We start from the raw sequence: 26,684 nt of genomic DNA on the forward strand, positions 1-26,684 counted from the left end.
TTTTTAGGGGCCTTCACCTTGATCTCAGAAGCATAGGTAATGAGGTTAGGATATGCAGAGGAGGGGGGTCAGATGTCAGTAGTTCCAGGTGGGCTCCATGCATTTAAAAAAAATTTCTGCTGCTCTTGGCTTCAGTGTCCCTCTTCCAGTCTGATGTCAGGTCAATGAAGACAGGAGAAGCCCCTCACAGGCAACAGTTCCCTAGTTCTATAGAATTATCTGGAAAGGCAGAGTTACCCCACCTTCCTAGTCACCATGGACTGGGTTGAGTAAATCTATATCTATCCCGACATCCTTCTCTACTGACTAGTAGTAACAGGAGACAGGAAGGGACCAACTTACAGGCATCACTTGAAGAGCAGCTTCAAGACTGGGGCAGATACAACGTGAACTTGAGACAAGAGTATCTCCCACGGCCTTCTCACTGCAATGCATCCCTGACATTGTGACACAAGCAGTTCTAAAGCGAATTTACCCCTTTTGAAGTTGCCTCCTCCTTTGGAAACTCCTCTTCCTCCTCCCCCCTTTATTCCCAACCCCTCCCCCAAATCAGGAACAGGGGAAAGAAGGAGCTGGTGGTAAATAACGTGAAGAGGTATGTGTTTTTGTAGATGTGTAGTGTGGCTGCCTGAGTGAGCACTCTCTAAGCAAAGTGGAGCAGCGCGTCCTTGAAGAGTGGTTACACAACCAGCCTAGGGCCTGGTCTCTTGCCATGGGAGCAGAAGAGGATGGTCTGAAAGAAAAGATCTAACAAACTGGTAAGCTCTCTCCCAAAACTAAGCTTGCATCTCCCCCTTCTTTTAAAAAAAAAATATGGGGAGGCGGAGTTGGAGGAGGGCTGGAATCGGGAAGGCGGGGTGTCCTAGCTCCACCCTCTTTCCCTGAGCTGGCAGTCCTCCCGGGAGGTTTCTTACAGCTGTCAGCGGTGCCCCGCGCTCCCTCCCTGCTGGCCCCAGGTAGCGTGAGTGCCCTCTGGGCTGGGGATCCTCGGGGGTGTTGGTAGGGGAGACTGAGGCGGAGGGTGAAGGAAGGACTTGCCTCTCTGGGATGGGCAAGGTGCATGGGGAGGTAATGGTGCTTTTGGAGCAATCTGGAAGTTCAAAGATAAGTCAGTCCCAGGAGCTGGGTCTCCTGATTTGGGTCAAGGGTACCCGGGGGTGGGTGGAAGAAGGAGAGAGAGAGAGAGAGCGCGCGATTGGCCAGGGGCCTCCCCGCCCTTTGGCTTAGCCTTTCTCCCAGTAAGAGAAACACCGGTCCCAGGAAGATGGAGTTTTCATCTCTACCCCTTTGCCCTTCCCTTATCAATTTGAGTTTTTATCTGCGTGAGCTTAGCTTTTCGTTTTTGTGGTGGTGTGTGTACGGCCTTGGCTTTGTGTGTATGTGTGTTTGAGAGGAAGCAAAAACAGAAGTGAAATATCAGCCCGAGAGGCAGTGACGGTTGTGCCCATGACGTGACAGCTGTGGGCTGTGTAGCGGCTGGCGCTTATTTATGGTTTAAATTGAAATGAGCCTCCTCTCCCCCCTCCCGGCCTCCCACCGCCCCCAGCTCTATGTGAGTAGGGAGTTGCTCTGTGTTTCTCTGTGAGTCAAGAAATATTTAACTGTAATGCAAAGCAGCAACAGGGTGGAAATGGGAGTAGAGCCACCAAGGCGAGGTTCACAGATTGATTTTAAAGCTTCAATCTGCTAACTCAAGCTGCTCTCTCTAAAGCGAAAACATACTTAACAGTTCCGTGAGCGCTCCGTGTGTCTATTGACTCCCTGCCACTTCCCCACCACACACTCCTTCCACAAATCCTCTTATTTCTGTGGCTCAGCAATTGGGATCCGAATTGATGCCACCTCTTACTTCCCGCTCAAACTACCGCGTCTCTCGTCTGCCCTATGTCCTGGTATTTTAAATTGGAGACCGTGGATGCCTGCAAGTAATGTGCATGTTTTGTTAGTGGTGTTCCACGTGTTGGTGCTCTAAGAAGGGCTTGGAGGCTCTCTAAGAGGAGATACCTGTAATGGAGAGACTGTTGGATTGGAAATTGGGAGACCTGAGTTCTACTCCTGGTTCTGCCATTACCTACCAGGAAACCTTGGACCAGTTCCTTCCCCTCTCTGGATCTCAGCTTCCTCATCTGTAAAACAAGAGTACGGGAATAAGAAGGCATTTCTTAAGGTGCCTTTCAACTGTAAAATTCACAGATCTCGGATATTTTCTTAGGGGTCCTGTAGCTCCTAAGAGCCAGGACTCTAGCCCTGAAGAGTTAACAAAGAAAATAAGTTTTTCCTCCATTGTCTTAAAAACCCTTTGCAAGCCAAGGGTCTTCTGACTCACACTAAGAGAATCCCCTTGAGATCCTAGGAAAGCCAGCCCTGAACAAGTGACTGGTGGGAGAGGGTGGGGATGGCAAGAGAAAAAACCGTTGGTAAACAGTGTGCATGCCAGAAAAAGGGAAATGTGTCTACCACTGGATAGGAAACAGCTTAGTTTACAGACCATCAAAGTTTTTAGAAAGTATTTTTTGGTGAGTGGGTGATGGGAGCATGGACAATGGGAATGATTTTACAAATTTCCTGTAACCTTGCACCAAGATGGAGAGAACACCCTGTATCATACTTCTTTCCTTTCCCTTTGGGACAACACATTCCACTACCAGGAAGACATGTTCTGGATTTGCAGCTGTGCCAAGACCCTTAATACAGTGGCATCAACTTTCACTATGAGAGGCCCTCGTTGGACCCAGCATCCTCTTGCAGTCTGTGGGGGTGGAGACCCATTTGGCAGGGTTTTTCCTTGAAACTGTATTTTATATAGAGCTCTTTAGAAAAGTCTTGTGACTGACACTATCTATTGGGCTTTGTATTTTCAAAAGGTAATAATGAAAACACATACATATACGCAACAGGTTCAGTCTTTTTCTCCTGAAGTGTCTCAGCCAGTTTTGGTTTATAGTTAATTTTGCATGCCTGCCCTTTTATAAAAATGCATCAGGACTCATGTCTCTTGCATGGTTCTCAGGCATGTGCCTGAGGCATGTTTTGCCTGGTATATAGATGAGCCCTCTGAGTTCCTCACAGTCCCCTCCCTTCATTGCTATGCAGTGACATGGGCAGGGTTGCTAAGGTGCTTGGGCATCCCTTGTTTAGTGGCAAAGGAGGCTTCCCTCTGAATTAGCTCAGGGAATCAGACCAAATGGACTTGGGAAATAAAAAATTCGCTTCCAGATCACAGCAGGAGCCCCATGTGAGTCCTAGAGGATAAAATAATTTTATATCACAAGGAGCATATATTTAGAGCTGAAAGAGACCTTAGAGATTATTTCATCTGACTTCATGTTACAGCAGAGAAAACAGTGGCACAGGGACATGAAAGACTTTAAGTAAGTATCTTAGTTATAGAGCCAGACCTCAATCCCAGGTTTTCTGACTCCCAGACTTCCTCCCCTATACCATATGACCAGCCCTAGTCCTAATGCTTTTTAGCTAATGGGGGGAAAATTTTGTATTAGACTTGTTAGAACTGGAAAAGACTTTTCTTTGATTGAAGACCCTTCTCTTAAAGTAGGATTGTGAGGCCCAGAGTAGTACACAATAGTATTTTAGAGTTGGAAAGGTCCTTAGGGAACTTTTCAATTAACATCCAACTCAGTTTTAGAGAGGGAGAGCAAACAGACCTAGTGAAATCAAGTGACTTGTATAAGGTAACACAGTAACAGATTGAGGATTTGAAACCACATCTCCTGACTCCAAATCCAGTGTATTTTTCATGCTACCATGGGAGAGGAAGTCATTTTCCCAAGTTAATAACAGAAGCAGGACTGAGTAGAAAGATCCCAGGTCTCTGAACTTCTGGATTTTTTCCACTATGAATTAATATTGACATGGATAATGATTCTCAAATACTAATTTATTAATTAAATATACTGGGGTCATTGTAGACATTAGTGTGGTCAAGTAGAAAGAATTCTAGGTGGAAGGAGGCACTTAAATCCTCTGATTTTATAATTCTAGATATCAGGGCAGATATGCTTATTTCGGAAATGGACAAATCAAAGTACAGAGAAAAGAGATATAAGGGACCTTAGTTTTCTTATCTATAAAATAACAGGATTGGACTTGATATCCTTTGCAGCCAAGAGAGGTGAAATGATTTATCTAAGGTCACAGGTTTAATAAGCAGAGGAACCAGAATTATAACCCAGGTTTGTTATCTGACTGTCCAGTGTACTTCCTACTGTATTGTGTAGCTTCTTAAGGATTGTTGTAAAAAATAAAATGAAATCACCTTTAAGTTTTTATTTAATGAAAGCAGTAGAGAGTTTTTATTGCTCTTAAATGTCAACTATGATTATTATAATGCCTGTGACTTGCATAGACTCAGTTGATCAGTATACAAAGAGCTTTCACATCATGTATCCCAGGTTAATGTGACAAATGACATGATACAAACAACTTTAATTTAAAATAGCAAATGTATTGAGGAGGCACAAATTTCTATGTGACTTCAGAGGGGGAAGATAATTACAGATATGCATTTACAAATAGGTATTATCAGGTGAGGCTTCCTGGAGGTAAAGGTATTTGAGTTGGGCTATAAAGGAATGGTAGGAATTCAATAGGTGGGAAAGTGTGGAGGGAAAACATTCTAGACATAAGGAATAGCATGAACAAAAGTGGGGAAGAGCAGGGATTGAGGGGGTGCAGCAGATAATCAGGTCGTACTAGAGAATAGGTTCATAGGGGGCAGGAGTATGAGGTAAGGCTAGCAAGGCAGAATATTGCTATATTAAGATAGGGTTGAATGCCGGAATAAATGTCAAGTTGACTGAGATTTTTGAGCAGAGGAGTGATTAATGAAGAAAACCCTAACAGTGGTCTCTAAATTTTTTTGGTCACAGACCCTTATCAGTAAAAAATAGTTGGAGCATGTACCCCAATATTTGTATATTGACTCATTTATAAACTACGTGTATTTTGTTCAGTCATGTCCAACTACATGATGAAGTCCATGGGGTTTTCTTGGCAAAGATACTGGAGTGATTTACCATTTCCTTCTCCAAGTGTTCCCATTTTACAGATGAGGAACTGAGGCAAATAAGTGTTAAGTGACTTGCCCAGGGTCATATAGCTAGTAAGTATTTGATGCTGGATTTGAACTCAGATCTTCCTAACTCCAGGCCTAATGCTCTATCCACGACACCATCTGGCTGTCCACATACATATACTATTGTTCTAATAATCATGTATAAAGTAAAACTTGAACAATTTGAAAAGATAAGATAAATACAAATAACATTTTGAAAATAATGTATTTTTATTAAAGCAATGCGATTGTACATGTTTTATTATTTTTAAAAACCTTAGTTGAATGCTTTGTGGTACAGCAATTAGAAGATCTGGTTCTATTTAATTTTTTCAACATTTGATTGAATTGTTGTGATAGGTGGAAAAGATACTGTATATTAAAGCTGCATAGCTTCAAATGGAAGAAATGCACATAAGTTGCACTTACTAAGTCAAGATAATCATTTTAAATTCCCATCCATCAGTCATTTGAAGATTTTTGTTGAAATTTGGTTAACAAGTTTCTATCCACCCTGAGATCAATCAAGTAAACTTGTAGACTAATAGGAAGGTGTATTTTTATATTTTTCATAAATGGTTTCTAATTTTGGAAGATTTTAAAATAGGTTAGAAAATTCTGTTTTGGAGATTTTAAAGTATGAAGATCTGAGATCTTTTGTAGATGATACACTTGTGTTGTTTTTAGCAACCCGAAAATAAATATTCAGAAGGAGATGGGTTGTGGATAGTGTCGAATGCTGCACAGATATCAAATAGGATGAAAACTGAGAAAAGACAATCAGATTGGTAATTTAGAGAGCACTGGTAACTTTCCAGAGAGCAGTTTCATTTAAGAGATGAGTCAAGGATAAAAAGGAGTTTGAGAACCAGAGAGAAAAGGATGGTGGTGTCCTCAAGGAAAAGAGGGCTGGGTTTGGGAATAAAGATAACGTAATGAGATATGCAACAGAAAGAGCAATCTGTCCATAGCACTTATCCAGTGCTAGTTGCCTTTTCCCACAAAAAAAAAAAAGACACAAAGTAGGGGAGCTTTCAGAGGGCAGAACCCACCTGCTGAGGCACCTGTGGCAGCCAGGCCATAATCTGGGGGAGCTGGAGTGGAGGGGGAGGATAGGGATTTTGCTTGTTCAGCTGCTACTAGTGCCTGGATCTTGTTTTTGTTGTAATTGCCCTGAGGGGACAATACCAGGCACACAAGAAGCCACTGATGGAGCTGTTGGGGGTGTTTTGATCTTTGTGCTGGAGACAAGTCCTATATAACCTAGAGGAGGGGAGAGAATACAACTCATGTTTTCACTGATTGACTCTTTGGTTGATCATTACCCCTTATTCTCAAGCTTCAGCTCACTTTAGAGATCACTAGTATCAAGGATAAATTGTGAGGAGAGGCAAAATAGCAGTGGGCAGATTTATTAGAAGGCACTGTTACAGCTTTTCAGATGTGAGGTAGTAATGAGGATGTGCTGGGCAAGAGTTTTGATAGCGGGATTAGAGAAGGGTGGTAAGAAAATCAATTGATTCTGATTCCATTTTGTAATTGATAATATTGTCACCGTTCAACGTGTTGTAAAATTGCCTAAGCCATGTTTCTTTGTCTCTGAGTTATGTCTAGAACTTCAGCTTTCCTCTCTGAGTTGTTGTCCCATAAATCACCTTAATTCAAAGAAATATATTGTCTCTATACATGTTACTGCTCATATAAAATTAAGGGAGATCTGTTATCTCACTAACAAGGTTTTTCAATTGTTACAGATGTGATAAACATTAGATAGATGTGAGAAATATTGACGTTCAATTGTAGCTTCACTTATAGCTATGGGACTTTGGGCCAAGTCTTTTTACCAGTCTACTAAAGTTTCCTCAGCTGTAAAATGGGAATCATCATACCTACCGCCCAGAATTGTTAAGCAGGTAAAATTAGATAATATTTGCAAAGACCTTCATAAACCTTAAAGTGCTATATAAATCCTAGATATTATTATTAATTTTTATTGTTATTATTATTTGATAGGCCTTGTTAACTTGCTGAAAAAACAAGAAGTGATAGAAAAAAAAGAGTCAAGGACAACTCCCAAATTTTGAACCTGGGAGAATGGGTTTGGCTGACAAGTCAAAGGCAGATCTAGTGAGGGCAGGAGGAACAAGTTTAGGGGAAAAGATAAATAAATTTTTGGACATATTGTATCTGAAGAGATGCCCTACAGGCAGTTAGAGATGTGAGTCTGGCAGTAGTTCTGGAAGTCATTGACGTGAAGGTGGTGGTTGAAGCCTGAGATGGCCTAGAAGGAGAGTGCAAGGAAGGAGAGAAGAGGGCCAAGTACAAAATTCTCAAAGATTCCAGAAAAGGAAGGGGAAATAATAATGGAGAGAGAAAAGGATTGGTGAGAGAGATAAAGAGGAAAATTTCATTCATCAAACATTTATCGCAAAATCTGAAGTGCACAGAACCAGGTTGTTTTTTTTTTTTCTTTTTTGACCAGACATGATTTCATCACATGAGCCCCCTATGCCAATACAGGTTGGTGCCCCATTAAGCATAAAGAGTTGCCTGGGGCACTGGGAGATTAAGTGAATTGCCCAGAATCATATAGTCAGTATGTGTTAAGGGCAAGACTTGAATTAAGTATGTTCTTAACTCCAAATCCATCCTTCTATCCACCATACCATGTTGTATCTTGTGTGTGGCACCTAGGAGACAAAGGTGAAAAATGGTGCAGATTCCATTTTCAGAAAGCTTAGGATTTAGTAAAGGGATAAGATATGTACCCAAATAAGGATGATATAAAGTATAATACTTAGAAATCTGAGGTGGGAGAAATCATTTTCAAGCAGAGGGAATACCAGAACTGTGTGGGAATCATCTGAAGCCCGGGCTGGAGAGAGACTTTAGAAGGAAAGATAGGTTCAAATACCCAAAATATGAGAGAGAAGTCAATGATCTCATTTGATCTTCATAATGCAGCATTGTTGATGATACAGCACTATAACAACTTACAACCCACCCATATACTAGCATCCCATGCAATTCTTATCCACATCTTTGCAAAATATCATCCTATTATGTGTGTTTAGTCATTTTTCAGTTGTGTCCAACTCTTTGTGACTCCATTTGAGGTTTTCTTGGCAGAGATACTGGAGTGGTTTGCCATTTCCTTCTCCACCTCATTTTACAGATGAGGAAACTGAGGCAAAAAAGTTAAGTGACTTGCACAGGGTCACATACATAGTAAATGTCTGAGGCCAGATTTGAGTTCTGATCTTCCTGACTCCAGGTCCAGCACTGTATCCACTGAGCCAACCTAGCTGCTCAATCCTATTATGTAAATGTCAGCTATTATTATTTTTATACATGTGACTTGTATATGCTCAGTTCATTAGAGAAGAGTAAGCAAAGAGCTTTGACATTATATATCCCAAGATAGTTCTACAAATGTTCATCAGGTGCCTACTATATACAGTATACTATGCTAATCTCTGAGGGGAGATTAGTCCCTGACCTTAAGAACCCCATAGTATAGTAAGAAGATATGACCATAACTCATAATGATAAATGTGTTGAGCTGCAGACTTTCTTCCGATTCTTTTAATATTCTCTGGGTGTCAAGGCAACATCTAAGTTGTCTACGTGGTGTATCCCTAGCTATTGCTATATTACTGGACCTTTTTTGGTGGTCATATGTGTCCTTGATATTGCTTTTTACACCAGTGGTGTCAAACTCAAATAGAAACAGGGGCTACCAGTTCATACATAAGGATCCCTGCAGACTGCATATTGACAGTCTTAAAATGTAATCTTCTCTATGAGTTATTATATATATTTCTTATTTTATTAAATATTTCCCAAAAACATTTTAGTTTGGTTCTGGCCACACTCAGGAATGTTGCTGGCTACATGCGTCACATGCCTAACACTTCTGTTTTATATAATTTTTTCAATATGTTATTTGTTCTGTTTAGTGACTGAAATGAGAGTCAGGATAACTGGGTTCTATCCTCTGACATTCTACTACAAGCTCAGTCTGGGAGTTGTCACTCAGTCATTTCAGTCATGTCAGACTCTTCATGACTCCATTTGGGTTTTCTTGGCAAAGATAATGGGGTGATTTGTCATTTTAGAGATGAAGAGACTGAGGTTAAACATGCAAACAGGGTTAAGTGACTTGTCACACAGCTAGTAAGTGTCTGAGGCCAGATTTGAACTCATGTCTTCCTGACACCAGGCTCAGCTTGACTCTGTCAAATTCCTTCACTTCTCCATTTTCTCTTTTATAAAGTGAAGGGACTGGACTAGATAACCTCTAAGAATGTTCTTCCTAAAATGCTGAGCTTATTAAGGATTGCTTGCCTCCAGGATCATCACAGATTGTTGTAGATCCTCCTTAGTGGTTTCTCCTACAGTTCTTGATACCTCTTCAGCTGTTTATGGCCTGTCCAGCAGGAAACTATCTAAGCATCAGGAACCTTAACTGACCCTCTGGGAAGAAAAGAGCCCCAAGACTATTGGATGCCATTGTTATCACCATCCTCATAGCTCACATTTAGATAGCACTTGAACGCTTACAGAGCTTTCTCCTCACAACTTTGTGAAGTAACGATAGTTGGCTTTAATACAGAGAAGAAATTCTCCCAAAGTTGGGGATGGGGTGTGGAAGGCTATCCTTTTGGGTGATTTCAACAGATTGTAGTAATTGACCATGTATCTCAACATTAACAAAATATGAACCAGTTGTTTAGATATCAGCCCATTTAGTAAGACAGCCCATTTAGTAAGGTATTCATTGACTAGAAAAATGTAGTCAGTCTTCACCATCCTGTCTGTTCCATCCTGTATCCACCACAGGCCCATAATGCTATATGTCAGGGCATACATCTGTGATACAGTAGAGGATTTTTGATATCTTAAACCTATGATTTTCCACTTTGAGTGGCCTCTCACTTTCTGTGACTTCTGGAGATATTTACTACAGTGACAGTTGTAATGAATTAAAATAACCATAGATAACTATCATTTCAACCATGTTTTTAAAGTTTGCCAAACACTTTTTTTTACAACAGTTCTATGAGTCAAGTTAACAAGTCAACAAGCATTTATTAAGTTCTTTCTAGTGCCAGGTACTGTGTTAAGCATTGTAGATTCGAAGAAAGGCAAAAACCTTACCTGCCCTCAAGGAGCTCACATGCTAATGGGAGAGGCTGCTTACTAGAAACTATTCACACCCAAAATAGATACTGGATAAATTAGAGATAATTTCAGAGAGAAGGCATTGGTGAGGGGGAGCAGTGTAGAGACAGGGAAAGGTCTCCCTACAGAAGATGGGGTTTGAGGTGAGTCTTGAAGGAAACCAGGAGGCAGAGATGGAGAGAATTTCAAGTATGGGAAGCAGCCAGTGAAAAGGTACAGTCAGGAGAAAGGGTACTGTTTAAGGTATAGCAAGAAGGTCATTATCACCAGGTCTTAGAGAATGTAGAGGGGAGTAAATTGTAAGAAGAATGGAAAGAAAGGAAGAAGGGAACCAGATTGTGAAGGACTTTAAAAGCTAAACAGAGGATTTTGTATCTGATTCTAGAGATAATAGGGGACTGCTGGAATTTATTGAGACAGATTTGTGCTTCAGGAAGATCACTTAGCTAAGCAGAGGATGGACTAGTGAAGTGAGAAGCCTGAGGCAGGAAGACCAACCAGTAGGCTATTTCAATAGTCCAGAAGTGAAAAGATAAGGTAGATAGCACAAGTGTTATTAGCCCCATTTTACAGATTAGGAAATGGAGTCCCAGAGAGAGGACGTCAATTGCACAACTAGGTATCATATCCTTGGGAAAATGTCATTAAAATGATTTAATCAGGATTTTTAAAAAATCAGACCCCTATAATCACAAAGAACACAGACTCAACCAGAACTTAAAAGGAAAAACTATTAAAGGATGTGGATACAATACTTGGCACATTCTTAAGCCTTCTTAGTCAGAAATGCTAGCCAAGTGCAAGTGTAAAACGTAAATAAAGGAGGACCTTTTTATTATTCACACTCTCATTCTTTCAGAGTAGAATTCTGGAACTGCATTACAGAGCTGAGAGGAAGTTGAATGGGAAAACAGCGTTTGTTAATGTTTGTATTTATTGACATCATTCACTGCCCATGGTCAGATCCAGAATGATACTTTAAAGGGGGTCCATTTTCTGTCCAATCCTGCCACTTTTTGTAGCATAAATCACGAAAGAATACTTGATCCCTAAATTTTGGGAGGGAAAAAAACCTCAGCTCATGCTACATGAGTCTAGTGAAAAGGTTTTTATTCTAGGATCTGTGAACATTAAAAAAAATAACTTTTTTGATAACTGTATTCTGATATAAATTTTTAATCCTACTTATTGTATCTTATTCATTTGTGAAAAGCATTATTCTAAGAAAGGGTTCATAGGCTTCATTAGACTGCCAAAGGGGAAGGGACATTCATGTCACAAAAAGAGGTTAAAAATCCCAGGTCTAGTGTAATAGGAAAAGCATTGGATTTGGAGTCCAATGACCTAGGTCTGAATGTCCACACTGCTGCTTAATTGCTCTGAACCTAAGTAACCTTGGTCAACTCACCTCCAACTTCGGGGCTGTTCTTTCCTCTTCTGTAAAATGAAATAGGAATAATGACTGGACCTGTGATTCTGTTATTACCCCAAGTCAAATGACTCTTAAGGTGGGGCTCTCTATTGACATTTTATTTTTAATCTCTTACTAAAGCATGAGTTTTGTTTGAGTTTTGGACGAAGCTGAACTACTCCCAAGTGAAATGAGCTGAAATAACTATGCAGGCTGACTCATTTTGGGGTAGTCCTTTGTTTTTAAAGGAATTCTGCCTGATACAATGATGGGAGTATCTCTCCTCGAATGTCTCTGTGTAATGAAACTTCAGCCAGCTGAGAGAGGCTGATTATTACTTAGAAGGTCAATCATTCTTGAGCAGAGTGTTCCTGTCTAACTTTTCAGTATTACTGAATTTTCCCCCAACATGCTGCTGATATGATTGTAACAAGGTAAAATAGCATATAATAATATCTATTTGTGCTACATTTGTATTTGTAGAATGCTGCAATTTGTAAACATTTGTACTTTTGATGCTCAAAATGATGTTATGTGGATGGTGCAAGTTCATATTATGCCCGATTTATGGATGAAGAAAATAAAGTTCAGATGTGATATCATAATGGGAAGTGCATTGGGCCTGGCACTAGAAACCTGGGCTCCCAGCCTTGATTTGATAGTTAAATCTATGATCATGGGCAAATCATTTAACCACTCTGAGCTTCAGTTTCATTATTTATAAAATGGGGGAAATTATACTTATCTACCTACTGCAAAGGTCTGTAAACCTTACATTTCTATGGAGATATGAATTACAATCAATGTTTAAGGCCACACAGCTTGTAAGTGGAAGACAGCATTGCATCTTCTGACTTTTCTAGGGCTCTTTTTACTGCACAAAGCTGCTTCCACGTAATTAAGTTGAAGATTTTGCGATAGAGATATCGATTAAAAGACCTGATGATGTTTTATTGGGGGAGGGGATGAGTAAACGGGGTTGGGGTGGGGGAGGTGACATCTGTTTTTCATGTATTTGGTTTGTTATCATTTGAAAATAGGATTAGATTTGTTTTACTGAGGGGGCAGGGTGGAATGGGAGTAATGGGTAAACTAGGAGAACAGAAAATGTAAGAAATGACCGGTTGTTTAGCTAAAAACAAAATATAGAGGTTTTAGGGACCAAGTCAAGATCAATCAGTGCAATAGAACAGCCAAAAAAGTTAATGTGGACTTAGGCCACATTAAGAGAGAGTGAGAGTACAGGACTAATGAATTCATAGTACTCAAGCTATACTTGTAATATTATATTCAGTCTTGGGAAGTATGTTTTAGGAAGACCAGTGATAAATTGGATCACTTCCACAGCAGGGCAACCAGGATGGCAAGGGCTCAAATTCGATATGAAGGTTGTTTGAAGGAAATGGAACTATTTAGCCTGGACAAGAAAAGGTTAGGGGAAATATATATCTATCCCCTAGGATTTGAAGAACTACATGAGCAAGAGAAATTGGACTATTATATTTGCTTGGCCTCAGAGGGAAGAACTAGGAACAATGGATAGATATTACAAAGAGGCATTTTCAGGCTTTATGGAAAGAAATGCTTGCTATCTCCCAAAGTGGATGGAATGAGCTGATGGGGAAGGTCTTGTCCTTAAGCAAAGTATGGATGACCCCTTGTTGAGTATGTTGTAGAGGGGAATCTTGTTTAGATATGGTTTTCTCTCCAAGTTCTTTTATAATTCTGAGATTCTGTGATTCTGTGAAGTATTTCCCATTACAGAAATACTTTATAATATGATCCTTTACTGTGTTTGTGAATATTCTGTTGCTTCTCCCACATTCCTTAATCCCTCCCTCCCTCTTGACCCAAACACAGTCTTTTATGATTTTGTCTTATTAATCAGAGCAGAGGATCACAATTTTTTTGAGAAAATCCTATGTCCAACCCATTCTTTTTTAAGGAGGGAAAATTGAGGCTGAAGGGAGTCTCTTCCCCAGGTCAAAGAGCAAATCAATGGCTGACCTGAAACTAAAACCCAATTGGTTAGCTTAGTTGGCTAGAACATCACCATTACCATCATCATCATCATCATCATCATCACCACTACCACCACCATTATAGGTGAAAGCTTTGCTTGTGGGTACATCCAATTTGTTTGGTTCTATAGCTCCAATCTCTAACACATGTCATGTCTTCTATCTTGAAAATGTGTGCTTTGGTCCTAGGACAGAGCCAGATTATAAGAATAGGTAAATTTGTGCAGGAACAACCTGCACTACAGGAAATATAACTTAAAATTCATGTCTTTTTCTTATGGGGGGGGTAAGAGGAGTTAATAACATCTCACTAGATTATAGGATCCAGATTGGGAAGTGGTCAGAGGTTATCTAGTCCAGCCTCTTTTCTTTTACAAATAAAACACATAAAGACAAAAGAGAAGGAAAGGAAGGCACCCTAGTTAAACTCAGTTCCCTGTTTGTGAAGGGGAAAGCATGCTGGATTTGGAAATGGGTTAAAATCCCAGTTTCTTTCACTTTCCAACGTTGTGACCCTGGACAAGTCACTTAAATCTTTTAGTCTCAGTTTCTTCATCTGTCAAATGGAAATAATAACCTCCACATTAGTAGGCTTACAGAGTTGTTGTAAGGAAAAAATTTTTTAAACCTTAAAGAATTTTCGAGCTGGGAAAGACCTTATTTTCTTCATTTGCAAAAGGAGAGGGTTAGATTGGATAATCTGTGAGGCGGAAAAAGATGAAGCGACTTGTTTAAGGTCACACAGTCAGTGGCAGAGACAGGACTAGAAGCCAAGATTCCTGACTCATAGACATACTCAACCTACTGAACTACACAGCTTCCCTTCTTCCTTTCTCATCTATCTCTAGTTTGCAGATAAGAGCAGAAGTTCCTGTTTTTCATGGCCACTTAGGCTAGTTCTGTACCTGGTCAGGTACACTGGGGGTGATAAGGGCCATTTGGACAGAAGTTAAGCAACCTCCTTACCCACTATCAACTATACAAATTGGTTTGTTATTCTTAAAGGATTTGTTGGATGCAGCTGCTAATGAATCAACCTCTTGCCCAAGTAGACTACACAAAGAAATAACTTCGCTGGTCCCCCCCAAAAAAAGTTAATGGGCCAAAGAAATTCTAAGTGTGTATGTACCTGAAAATATTGCCTCTTGAAATTAGGTAACAGGACTCAGAGCTCCCTTACTGCAACAGCCTCTTTTTACTGAAGAAAAAACTGAGGCTGAGAGAAGTTTAAGGCCTTTTGTGATGCAGTCATGCAGATAACAGGTAATTGAGCTAGGGTGATGTACTTTCAATTCAGTGTCCCCTTTAATTGGTGCATTATCTTGGCCATTCAGTCTCAGTGCCAGGTACTATGCTAAGCAAGGGGGATGGGAAGAAAGACAAAAAATAGACCCTGCCGTCAAAGGGCTCACTGTTTAATAGAAGAGGCAACAATATAAACAACTAGGAATGTACAAGATATATCCTGAGTAGATGGATGATATCTTGGAGGTGAAGACAGGCGGAGGGGTTGGGGTAGAGAACAAGCAGGAAAGGCCTCCTGCAGAAGGTGGAATTTAAACTGAATCTTGAAGCCAGGGAAACTTAAGGGGTAGATGTTAAGAGAGAGTGATCCAGGCCTGGGGGGCAGACAGTACAAAGGCCATGCAGTAGGAGATGGAACATCGTGTACAAGGGATAGCAAGCACATCAGTTTAACTGTATTGAATTCTTTGTGAAGAGAGGAGTAAGGTATAAGAAGACCAGAGAGTCAGGAGGGGGGCACATTGTGAAGAGTTTTAAATACCAAGAAGATAGTTCTTTTCTTGGCTTTCAGTGTATTCAAAGAATCATAGAATCATAGGCTGTTAGATATTGAACTGAAGGGATCTTAAAGTTCATCTAGGTCCCACCCATCCCCCATTGTTTTACCCATGAGACTACTGAGGCCCAGAGAGATGAAAGATTTGACCAAGATAAGTGGCAGAACTAGGATTTGAACCTCTCTACTCTGACTCTTAAAAACTTGGGGCCAGTGAGCACAGGGTTCTTTAATGTTGGGAGAGAATTAGGATCTTACCCAAAAGGTGAAAGGAAGGGGACTTTTAGCCAGAAACCTATTAAATGGACTAAATCGGTAATATTTTTTAGTTGAAAGGGATCTCCAAGCACATCTAGTTCAACTAAATCTTGGAAGTAAGAACTGACCCCCTCCCCATCGTATTCTTGCCCAGTGTCTATCTTGCTTCAGTGGTCTAACCCCTCTCTCCTTAAGAACCGCTAGGTCAGAGTTTGGTGAGAGTTTAACTGATTATCAAATACTATAGCACAGGCTATATCTCCAGAAGTCACAAAGACTAGGTTTGAACCCCAGCATCGTTCTTACCAGGCATAGGACTTTCAGTAAGTTACTTTAACCTTAGGTTCCTCCCCATTTGTACAGTGGGAATAATCTACATCTTAACTACCTTAGGAGTTAGGAGGAGCAAATGAGATGCAAAACTACTTCTGTATACATAATTGTAATAATAAGCAATCTAGATAAATGCACAGTGCTTTACAGAAGTATTTATTGCAGGCACAAGAGTTTTTGAGAGCACATCTCTCATTCTCCCCTTCTTTAAACTTGATGTCAAGTTACAGGAGGATAATTGTTAGAGATTCCTTGATTCTCTCATAGCACTTACAGAGGGAGGGAGGGAAGGAGGAAGAAAGGAATTTTTAAGCACCTACTTTGTGCCAGGCACTGTACTAAGCGCTTTACAGCTATTACCTCTTTTAATGCTCACAACAATCCTTATTATGATCCCCATTCTGCCGTGGAGGAAACTGAGACAGACATAGATTAAATTACACAGCTAGTAAGTGTCTGAGACCATATTTGAGCTAGAGTGTTCTTGACTGCAGGCTAGCTCTCTATCCACTTTGCACATCTACATTTTAATTTGCATAGTAGTTATTTATGTCTTTATCATCCCTTTCTACTAAACTAAAATATGGGATTGTGTCTTATCTTTTCTTTTTTTTTTTAAAAAAATTTGTTTAGGTACCTACGTGGTGCAGTAGATAGAGTACTGGGCTTATAAGACTTTAATGCATAAGCTCAAGTCCAGCCTCAGACATTTACTAACTGTGTGGCCCTGGCCAAGTCACTTAACCTCTGCCTGCTTCAGTTTCCTCAACTGTAAATTGGTGATAATAACAGGACCTATCTCCCCTGGTTATTGTGAGGGTCAAATGAGATAATATTTGTAAAGTGCTTAGCATAGTGCCTGGCACATAGGAGGCGCTAAATAAATCCTTTTCCCATACAATATCTGGTCCAGGGACCTGAATGATACGAGCTTAAAATTTGTTATTTTTGTTGAATGAATTCCACTTGTGTAAGACAGTGGTAACAACTCACATTTGTATAACTGCGATTTCCTCACAACAACACCATGAAGTAGGTGCTGTGAATACTAATATTCCTACTTTAGATATGAGAAAACTGAAGCTCAGAGGGATTGACCTCTGAGACTTGTCCCAGGTAACACAGCTGCCTAGAATTACTACTACAGGACAACAGCCTCACTTTCCTTGTGCAGACTCAGCCTTTGACACATTAAGTTAAAGAGGCTTTTTTTTCAGGCATTAAATTTCCTGAAAGTGGCAAGAAAACTACTTCAGTCAGCTAAGCTGGACTCTTGATTTTGTGGGGTAAAAATAGCAGGTTCCTACCCATTGTGTCTTCAGGAAAAACTGGATGAGTCTTTGTTGGGGATGTTGTGGAGGGCATTCTAAGCAGATGGCCTCCAAGGCCCCATCAGATAGAATGTGAATGCCCTTGAAGGCAGGAACTGGTTGTTTTGTTTTGTTTTGTTTTTGCCTTTGTATCTCCAGCAGCTACCACAGAGCCTGGCACACAACAGGAGCTGAATATGTACTTGTTAATTGATTCCAGCTCTGAGACTCTGTTTTTGTGATGCTGTTATTGGCCTTGAGTTTTCTCTTGCCAGCTAATTATTATTGAAGGTGACTTCCCAGCTGAGCATTCTTTTGTTTGTTTGTTTAAGAATGTTGTCTTTAGTTGAATTAGCTCTTCTAATTGTTAGTAAAGAAAATTGCTTCAGGCCTAACTGGTTTTTATCTTTGATGTGTCCTAGGCTTTGATTGCACCTACACAAATGATGTCTTGTGAAAACCTTGAAGGTGTTTCTGACTCAAAATTAGAATAGTGTGTGAACTGCCATTCCTCCAAAGGCTGTTTAACTCTTTATTAAAAGATATTAGGCAATCACTTGTATTAATATGTATCACAAAGGAAAATTAGGCAGGAAAGTAAGCATGTGAAGAAAAACATTCATCAACTCCTTGAAAAATATGTTTAAGGTTAGCATGTATTTTCAAAGGCCAGGGTGGTATAAATAATGAACTTGGAGTCAGGAGGCTTGGTTTTGAGTCTGGGCTATGCCACTTACCAGCTTTTTTACTTCAGACAAGTCACTTAACCTTTCTGAGCCTCAGTTTTCTCATCTGTAAAATGTGGTTGATAGTACATACACTACCCTTTCTTCAGAGAAGCTAAAAAGTATCATAGAAATGCAGTCAATGAGGTGGCACAGTTATGGTTAGTATATGGGATTTGGAGTCAGGAAGACTTGAGTTCCAATCCTGCCTCAGATACTTACTATGTACGTGACTCTGGGTGATTCATTTAACCTGGGTCAACCTCAGCTTCCTCAACTGTAAAATGGAGATAATAATAGTATCTACTTCATAAGATTGTTGTGAGGATCAAAGAATTAAAATATGTAAAAGTTGGGGCAGCTAGGTGGCGCAGTGGATAAACCACTGGCCATGGAGTCAAGAGGACCTGAGTTCAAATGCGGTCTCAGACCAGACACTTGATACTTACTAGCTGTGTGACCCTGGGCAAGTCACTTAACCCCAATTGCCTCACTAAAAATAAATAAATAAATAAAATATGTAAAAGTGCTTTGCAAATCTTAAAATGCCACATAAATGTTAGCCAACATTATTATTGCTACTAAGCTCTCAGCCCCTTTGAAATATCAATTAATAGGAAACAAGGTGAAGAAAAGACCTTATTTGACTCCACAGACCGCAAGGTCTTTTCTTTCCAGAGTTAGATGACAATGGAGATTTTTTAGTGGGATCTTTTAGAAGACATCTTTGCAGTATAATGTGTACCTTGCCAGAATTGTATACCCACTGTTCCTAATCTTAAAAAACAAAAACAAAAACAAAAAACAACTAGTAATGAAAAGAACCTCAGTGTTATACCTACAAGTTAAGATCTCACGACCCATCTTTCTGTGCCACATTTTCTATAATAATAATAGCTAACTTTTATATAGTACTTATTATTTGCCAGGCATTGTGCTTTTTGTGCCCTTTGTAATTATTATATCATTTCATCCCAACAAACAACCCTGGAAGGTAGGTGCTGTTATCTTCTGTACCTAATAGATGAAGAAACTGAGGCAGACAGAGGTTAAGTTACTTCCCCAGGGTCATACCAGTAGCAGTAGTAGTCATAGTAGTAGCTGACATTTATATAGGGTTTACTATATGCCAGAAACTGTGCTAAGTGCTCTACAATTATTATCTCATTTAATCCTTATGACAACCCTGAGAGGTAGGTGCTATTATTATCTCCATTTTCAGACAAAGAAACTGAGGCAGACAGAGGTTAAGTGACTTCCTCAGGGTCACACAGCTAGTACGAGAGGCTGCATTCCGAACTAAGGTCTTCCCACTCTAGGCCAAGCAATCTATCTACTTCGCCACCTAGTTGCCTTATTTTCCACATACAACTTTGTTGTCAACAACTCTATGAAGTAGGTATTGCAAACGTTATTCTCTCCTTCTTAAAAGTGATGAAACTCATCCTCTGAATAGTGAAGTGAGTTACCCAGGATCAGAGATAAGTGTCAGAGCCAGGATTCAAAATCCAGCTTCTTGACTTCCACTCCACAAGCTGTCTGTAAATGGCAGAGCAGTGTGCCACGGTACCCAGCAATATTTTACAATTCAATTCAACAAATGTTTATTATGGCCATGGATTCAGTGGAGAGCCCTGTGCTAGGAGAATAGAAAGATAACAAAGTTTGGTCAGTATAGTTAACCCCAAAGGCATCTTTTGCTTGTGGATAGCGTTTAAAATTAACTCATTAAGTAGAGACTGATTGGTTGGAGAGATTGGTAATGAGATTAGAGTGCTTCAGATTACAGCAGGTCACCTGGTAGTCTTCTCTGCATCTTTCACCCTGGGTCAGTAGTGTCCCCTCTTCCTTCTTTAAGATGGCTGTGTGTGGGGGGGGGGGGGGGGGGGGGGGGGGGGTCTGTAAATCAAAAGTGTTCCAATTAGCCTCCTAGAAAGCCCTTCAGGGATACTCCCTGGCTCCTTCTCCCTTTCTTGCCTCCTTCTGTGTGTTGGCTCTTGCCATTAGATCGTAAACTCCCTGAGTTTACGATCCAATGGGATAAGGGACTGTCTTTCTTTTTATTAATTGTATTTCCTTTGCTTAGCACAGTGCCTGGCACACAGTAGGTTCTTCATAAATGTTTATTGGATTGGATTGAATTGGACTCTTGGAAATCCCAACAGGAATTCTAAGAGATTTTTTTTTTTTTTACCATAATCACAATGGAGTTCATTTGGGGTAGGTTTGTGTATTCTTTCTGATCAAGAAAAAAGCACAAACTTATTTAATCTAGTTTCAAGTCTTCCCTGGTTCATTAGTGTCTCTGTATGCCTAAGGTGGCTAGAGGACTGACTTCTTAAGCAATTGGCTGTTTGTTGGTATTATTTTTAATAGAAAACCCTCACTTTTGTTTATCAGGTCTTATAATGAGTCTTGCTTCTTGTATAATTACAGCTGGTTTATTAAGCCTATTTTCTGCCTCATGTTTTCTTTCTGTAAAATGAACATAAAGATATAACCTTCCTCAACTATGACTGTTTATTGGGCACCTTAGAATATGCTTACAGCCCAGCTTCGGTAGGTGAAAAACAAAGACTGTCTTCAAGGAAGTTACAGTTATAACTGCCCATTGTTCTAATGAGCACCGGAGAGAGACAGAAAACTAGGTTTCAAATCCCTGCTTTGTCTCAGTGTGACCTTGGGCAAGTTACTTAATTTCTCTGGTCTCCTTATACTCACTCACTAAAGACAGGGGTTCTTAACCAGGAATCCATGAATGTGGCTCCCTCCCCCTTTTTTTTTTCCTAACTATATTTCAGTATAATTGATTTCTTTTGTGTGCCTTCATATTCATCTAGTTTATGCATTTAAAACCCTTATTCTCAGAAGAGGTCCAGAGGCTTCAATAGACTGCCAAAAGGGTCCATGACACATAAGAAGTTTAAGACTTTCTTCTCAAAAGTCTTTTCTAGCTCTAAACAGAATTGTTTTGAGGTTTACAGAGCACTTTGCTTACAAATATAAATAGTGTTAAGTCATTTTACCACCAGATGAACAATAATTTGTACCCAGGGCTACTGACTCCAAGCCCTGTATTCTTCTCCTTATCTCATGCTGATATCTTGTATTTACATATGAGAACTTTGAAAGGTTTGCAAAACATTTCTTCTCCAAGCCCCTCAAAAAAGGCAATCATTCAAATAATAAGCATTTATTAAGCAGTGCTATGGTGTTGTGCTAGCTGCTGGGGATATACAGAATGAAAGATTTCTTAATCCAGGTAATATTCTACCAATTTTACAGATGTGGGAACTGAGCCTCAAAAAAACGAAGTGATGTGCCACATCCCTAGCAAGTATCAGAGCAGAAACCAAGTCTCCTGAATCCAGGCCCTGTGCTTGTCCCCACTTACATGACCTCTTCAACTGGGGAGACAGACCTAACAGGTATGAAGCTATTAGACAGCAGCACAAGATAACACAGTCTGTGATTAGTGACCAAATGTGTGTCACAGATCATTTTCGTGGCTTATTATGGGACTAATTGGTAGGTTGACACAGAAGAAATAATGTCTAAGTAGGGAGAGGATATGGCCTGGAAGAAGGATTAACTTCTTCCTTTCCTGGTGTTTGTGGCCTTTAATAAAGCTGTCTATCTGAAAGATACCAATCTAGAGATGTCTGGTCCAATTCTTTCATTTTATGGGTGAGAAAAGTAAGGTCAAAATAGATTAAGGAGATGTTTAAATGTCCCACAACTCGCTAAATGGTCGAGTTAGTCAGTGTTACTCATTCTTCAAATACTTTGTCACTATACCAGGGGTGGGGAATTTGCATATAGACCCAGAATATATTTCTTGGCTAAATATTTTATAGAAAGGGCACAGTGTTTCAGGGGGCACGGAGGGAGGGAGTTGTTAGGAGGAGGAAGAGGAGTAAAAGAAGAAAGAGAGAGGATGTAAGCCATCACTCCTGGTTAGATAGCTTGTTCATGAAGAAAGGTGAGGGTCTGGAGAGCACACCGGACCTGGAGTCAGAAGAGACTGCTTCTAATTGGAACTGACATTAACTAGCTTCCTCATCAGTAAAATGGATGTACAACTCTCACAGACTTTGTTGTAAGGCTTAATGAGGTGTCTGTGTAAAGGGCCATCTAAATATTAGCTATAATATAAGCCCTTTGAGGCAAGGGACTGCTTACTTTGGTCTTTGCATTCTAGTGCCTAGCATAGAGTAGAATCTTAATAAATGCTTGTTGACTTAAAAAATTCTTTATTTCATTAAATATTTCCTAATTACATATAAAAAATTTAGCATTCATTTTTTAAAACTTTGAGTTCCAAATTCTCTTCCTCTTTCCTGTCCCTCCCTCACCCATTGAGAAGGCAAGCAATATGATATCGATTATACATACGAGGTCATGCAAAATGTATTTCCATATTAGCCATGTTGCAAAAGAAAATACACACAGAACAAGAAAATAAGTTTTTTAAACAGGCATGCTTTAATGTGCATTCAGACTTAATCAGTTTTCTCTGTGGAGGTGTATAGTATTTTTCATCATGGGTCCTTTGGACTTGTCTTAGATTACTCATTGTCTTGATCAGAGTAGCTATATCTTTGATAATCAATCATATTTACAATATTGCTATTACTGTGTGCAGTGTTCTCCTGATTCTACTCACTTCACTTTGTATCAGTTCACACAAGTCTACCCAGGTTTTTTCTGAAACCATCTTGATCATCATTTTTTATAGTGCAATAATATTCCATCATAATCATATACCACAACTTGTTCAGTCATTCTCCAATTGATGGGCATCCCCTCAATTTCCAATTCTTTGGCACCACAAAAAGAGCTGCTCTAAATATTTTTGTACAGATAGGTTCTTTTCCCTTTTCTTTGATCTCCTTGGGATGCAGAACTAGTAGTAGTACTGCTGGGTCAAAGGGTAGGCATAGTTTTTTAGCCCTTTGGGTGTAATTCCAAATTGTTCTCCAGAATGGTTGGATCAGCTCACAACTCCACCAACAGTCCATGAGTGTCCCAGTTTTTCCACATCCTTGCCAGCATTTGTCATTTTTCTTTTCTGTCATGTTAGCCAATCTGGTATGTGTGGAGTTGTATTTCAGAGTTGTTTTTATTTGCATTTCTGTAATCAATAATTGTTTAGAGTATTTTTCATGTGATTATTAATAGCTTTGATTTCTTTTTCTGAAAACTGCCTGTTCCATATCCTTTGATCATTTATCAGTTGAAGAATGGTTCATATTTTTATAAACTTGGCTCAATTCCATATGTATTTGAGAAATGAGGCTTTTATCAAATAAACTTGCTGTAAACATTTTTCCCAGTCTCTTGTTTTCTTTCTAATTTTGACTGCATTAATTTTGTTTGTGCAAAATCTTTTCAATTTTATGTAATCAAAATTTTCCATTTTACTTCCCATGATCTTCTCTATCTGATGTTTGGTCATTAACTCTTTCCTTATCCATAGATTTAACAGGTACATTTTCTCATGCTTCCTTAATTTACTTATGACATCACTATTTATGTCTAAATCATTTATCCATTTTGACTTTATCTTGGTAGACCATATGAGATGTTGGGCTATGCCTAGTTTCTGTCAAACTGCTTTCCAGTTTTCCCAGCAATTTTGTCAAATGATGAGTTCTTACCTCAAAAGTTTGGATCTTTGGGTTTATCTAACACTAAATTACTTTGGTCATTTGTTACTATTTATTGTGTACCTAATCTATTCCACTGATCCTCTACTCTATTTCTTAGCCAGTACCAGATTATTTTGATGATTACTGCTTTGTAATATAGTTTGAAATCTAGTTCTGCTATGTTGTCTCCCTTCACATTTTTTTTCATTGATTCCTTTGATATCTTGACCTTTTTTTTTCCAGATGAATTTTGTTACTGTTTTTCTAGCTATATAAAATAATTCTTTGGTAGTTTGATTGGTATGGCACTGAATAGGTAAATTAAGGTAGGTAGAATTGTCATTTTTGTTACATTGGCTCAGTCTACCCATGAGCAATTAATATTTCTCCAATTGTTTACATCTATTTTTATTTGTGTGAAGAGTGTTTTGTATTTGTGTTCATATAGTCCCTAGGTTTGTCTTGGCAGGTAGACTCCCAAGTATTTTATATTGTCTGCAATTATTTTAAATGGGATTTCCTTTTCTATCTCTTCCTGCTGTGTTTTGCTGGTATTAAATAGAAGTGCTAATGATTTATATGGATTTATTTTGTATCTTGCAACTTTGCTGAAGTTATTAATTATTTCAGGTAGCTTTTTAGTTGATTTTCTAGGGTTCTCTAAATATACCATCGTATCATCTACAAAGATTGATAGTTTGTGTTCTTTTTGCCTATTTTTATTTCTCCAATTTCTTTTTCTTGCCTTACTGCTATAGCTGGCATTTCTGACACAATATTGAATAATAGTAGTGATAATTGGTATCTTTGTTTCATCTCTAATCTTACTGGGAAGGCTTTAAGTTTAGTGCCATTACAGATGATGCTTGCTCTTGGTTTTAGATAAATGGTACTTATCATTTAAAGGTTCCATTGATTCCTCTACTTTCTGGTGTTTTTGGTAGGAATGGATATTGTATGTTGTCAAAAGCATTTTCTGCATCTAGTAATGCTTGTCGGCTGCTAGATTGTTACTACTCCTGTGACTAGCTAAATCCCTTAAACTCTCTTAACCTTAATTTACTTATGTGTAAAAATGGAGATTAAACTTCTACTATGTGTATTCCTCCCAGGATTACTATCAATTCAAAAAAAGACTTTGTAAAAATTAAAGCTACTAATATAGCAAAGAGAGGGAAATATGAAAAAAGTGGAAGAAGTCAAAATGTGGAGGTTCCGTCTGATATTATCCTTAGGGATGATCATCCTCTTTGGTAATCTATAACTGTTGGGTTTAGTTGGTACTTTGGAGGAGAACAGGGTCTTTCCTGTCATTTTATGCAATAGGGTATAGTAGAAAGACTGTTGTATTTAGACTCAGGTATTCTGGGTTTGAATTCTGGCTCTGATGATTGCTAGCTGTGTAACCACCAGCAAATCATTTCTCAGACCCTGAGTTTCCTCAGTTGTAAAGTGGGGATAATAATAATAACAATAATTTGAATATGTTAACTTGCATGCATCTTTATAAAGTCAAAGATCCCTAAAGGAATGAAGATAAGTAAATGCTCCGTGGAGCTGTTATTACTCTTTTATTACAGTACTGTGTTTGATAGTACAAGCGTCAGTGGCAGAGGAAATGCTGATTTAGCCAGTATAAATGGGTATCTATTCTGAGAGTTAGAAGGCATGTGTTATGAAATGGGTGGTGCTGGTTTTACTGTCTAATGTGGTAAACCCTTGGGTCACAGCATTTGGATTTCATGGGAAACATCTTGTGTATAAGGATGATTGAAGAAGGGGGTTGATGAAAATATTGTTGTCTGAGAGGGGGTTAAATTTTTTTTTTAAGGCATGATAGTACTTTTTAAAAGTCTGGATAAAGCTTTTTTTTTTTTTCTAATGAGTTGGTTGCTTTTGACCCTTCTCCCTTTCAGTGCTCACTCCCATCTCCTTATTCCTGCCCCAGTCGAAAGATTTAGATTGGAATAGCCCCTAATTTAGAGCTAACTCTTTCATTTCACCAATAAGGAAACTGAGGCCTGTTGAGTTTAAGTTAGTTGCATTAAATCACCCGGGCTGTAAGTAACATTTGAGCCCTTCTTTCCACTCACCCACCTACTGTTTTAATTCAAGCTCTCATCACCTCTTGCCCAGATTATTGCAACAATAGTCATCTGCCTCCAGCCTTTCACTACTCATTTCTCCTATGGGCTTTTGCCAAAATACTTTTCCTTAAGTATATATTTATGTAACCCCTCTACTCAATCCACTCCAGTGATTCTCTAGTGCCTTTAGGTTAAAACATAAACTCCTTTGTTTTCTAAATTTTTGGAGCTTTTCACAACATGGCCCCAATCTATTTTTTTATTCCCATTGGAGGGAACCACTGCTCCCACGTTCTGCCATCTAGCCAAACTGTCTTTCTCTCTTGTCCCTCACATATAATACTCAAGCACTATCTTTTGCATGAAGCTATATCTGAGCTCCCCAATAGCTGGTGCTCTCTCTTCTCCCAAAAAACCTTGTATGGAACTACTTTGTGTATGTTTGTATTTACTTAACAACAAAAAACCCAACAACAACAATATTTAGTCAGTATATATTTGTATTTGAACATCTCGTCTCCCTAGTTAGAATAGAACGTATGGTCTGTAGGGATTATTTCATTTTTTTTTTTTGTATTTGTTTACCTGGCAAGCACCATGTCTGGTATACAGTAAACATTTAAAAATATCTGTTGATTGATTGATTATAAGAAGCAGAGCGAAGATCTGAAACCCAGGTTCTTTGATCCCACATTTAGTGCTCTTTCCAATATACCTTTTTATACAATAAGAATTTTGGCATCCAGCCTTATAGAATTTGCTGCTTTGTTGAGATACAGGCCAATTTTTAGCAGTATGACGTCTAGAACTATCTTTCTGACTCTCTAGA

At 39.1% G+C, this 26,684-nt stretch overlaps 1 protein-coding gene across 4 annotated transcripts in view; it reads left to right on the forward strand.

The window, feature by feature from the left end:
- Positions 1-888: 888 nt before the first annotated feature.
- The window catches only part of SYNE3 (spectrin repeat containing nuclear envelope family member 3), a 175,226-nt gene continuing 149,430 nt past the window's right edge, over positions 889-26,684 (forward strand). For 3 of the 4 annotated variants that reach the window (XM_027856572.1, XM_027856573.1, XM_027856575.1), the window contains exons 1-2: positions 889-956; positions 21,403-21,545. In XM_027856572.1, coding sequence (XP_027712373.1) covers positions 21,512-21,545 — 34 coding nt within the window. In that variant the 5' untranslated portion in view covers positions 889-956; positions 21,403-21,511. The remainder of the gene's footprint in view (positions 957-21,402; positions 21,546-26,684) is intronic. The other variant, XM_027856574.1, reaches the window with a different exon arrangement.

Source organism: Vombatus ursinus, unplaced genomic scaffold (assembly GCF_900497805.2).
Source record: "Vombatus ursinus unplaced genomic scaffold, bare-nosed wombat genome assembly UNPS02011572.1, whole genome shotgun sequence".
NCBI lineage: Eukaryota > Metazoa > Chordata > Mammalia > Diprotodontia > Vombatidae > Vombatus > Vombatus ursinus.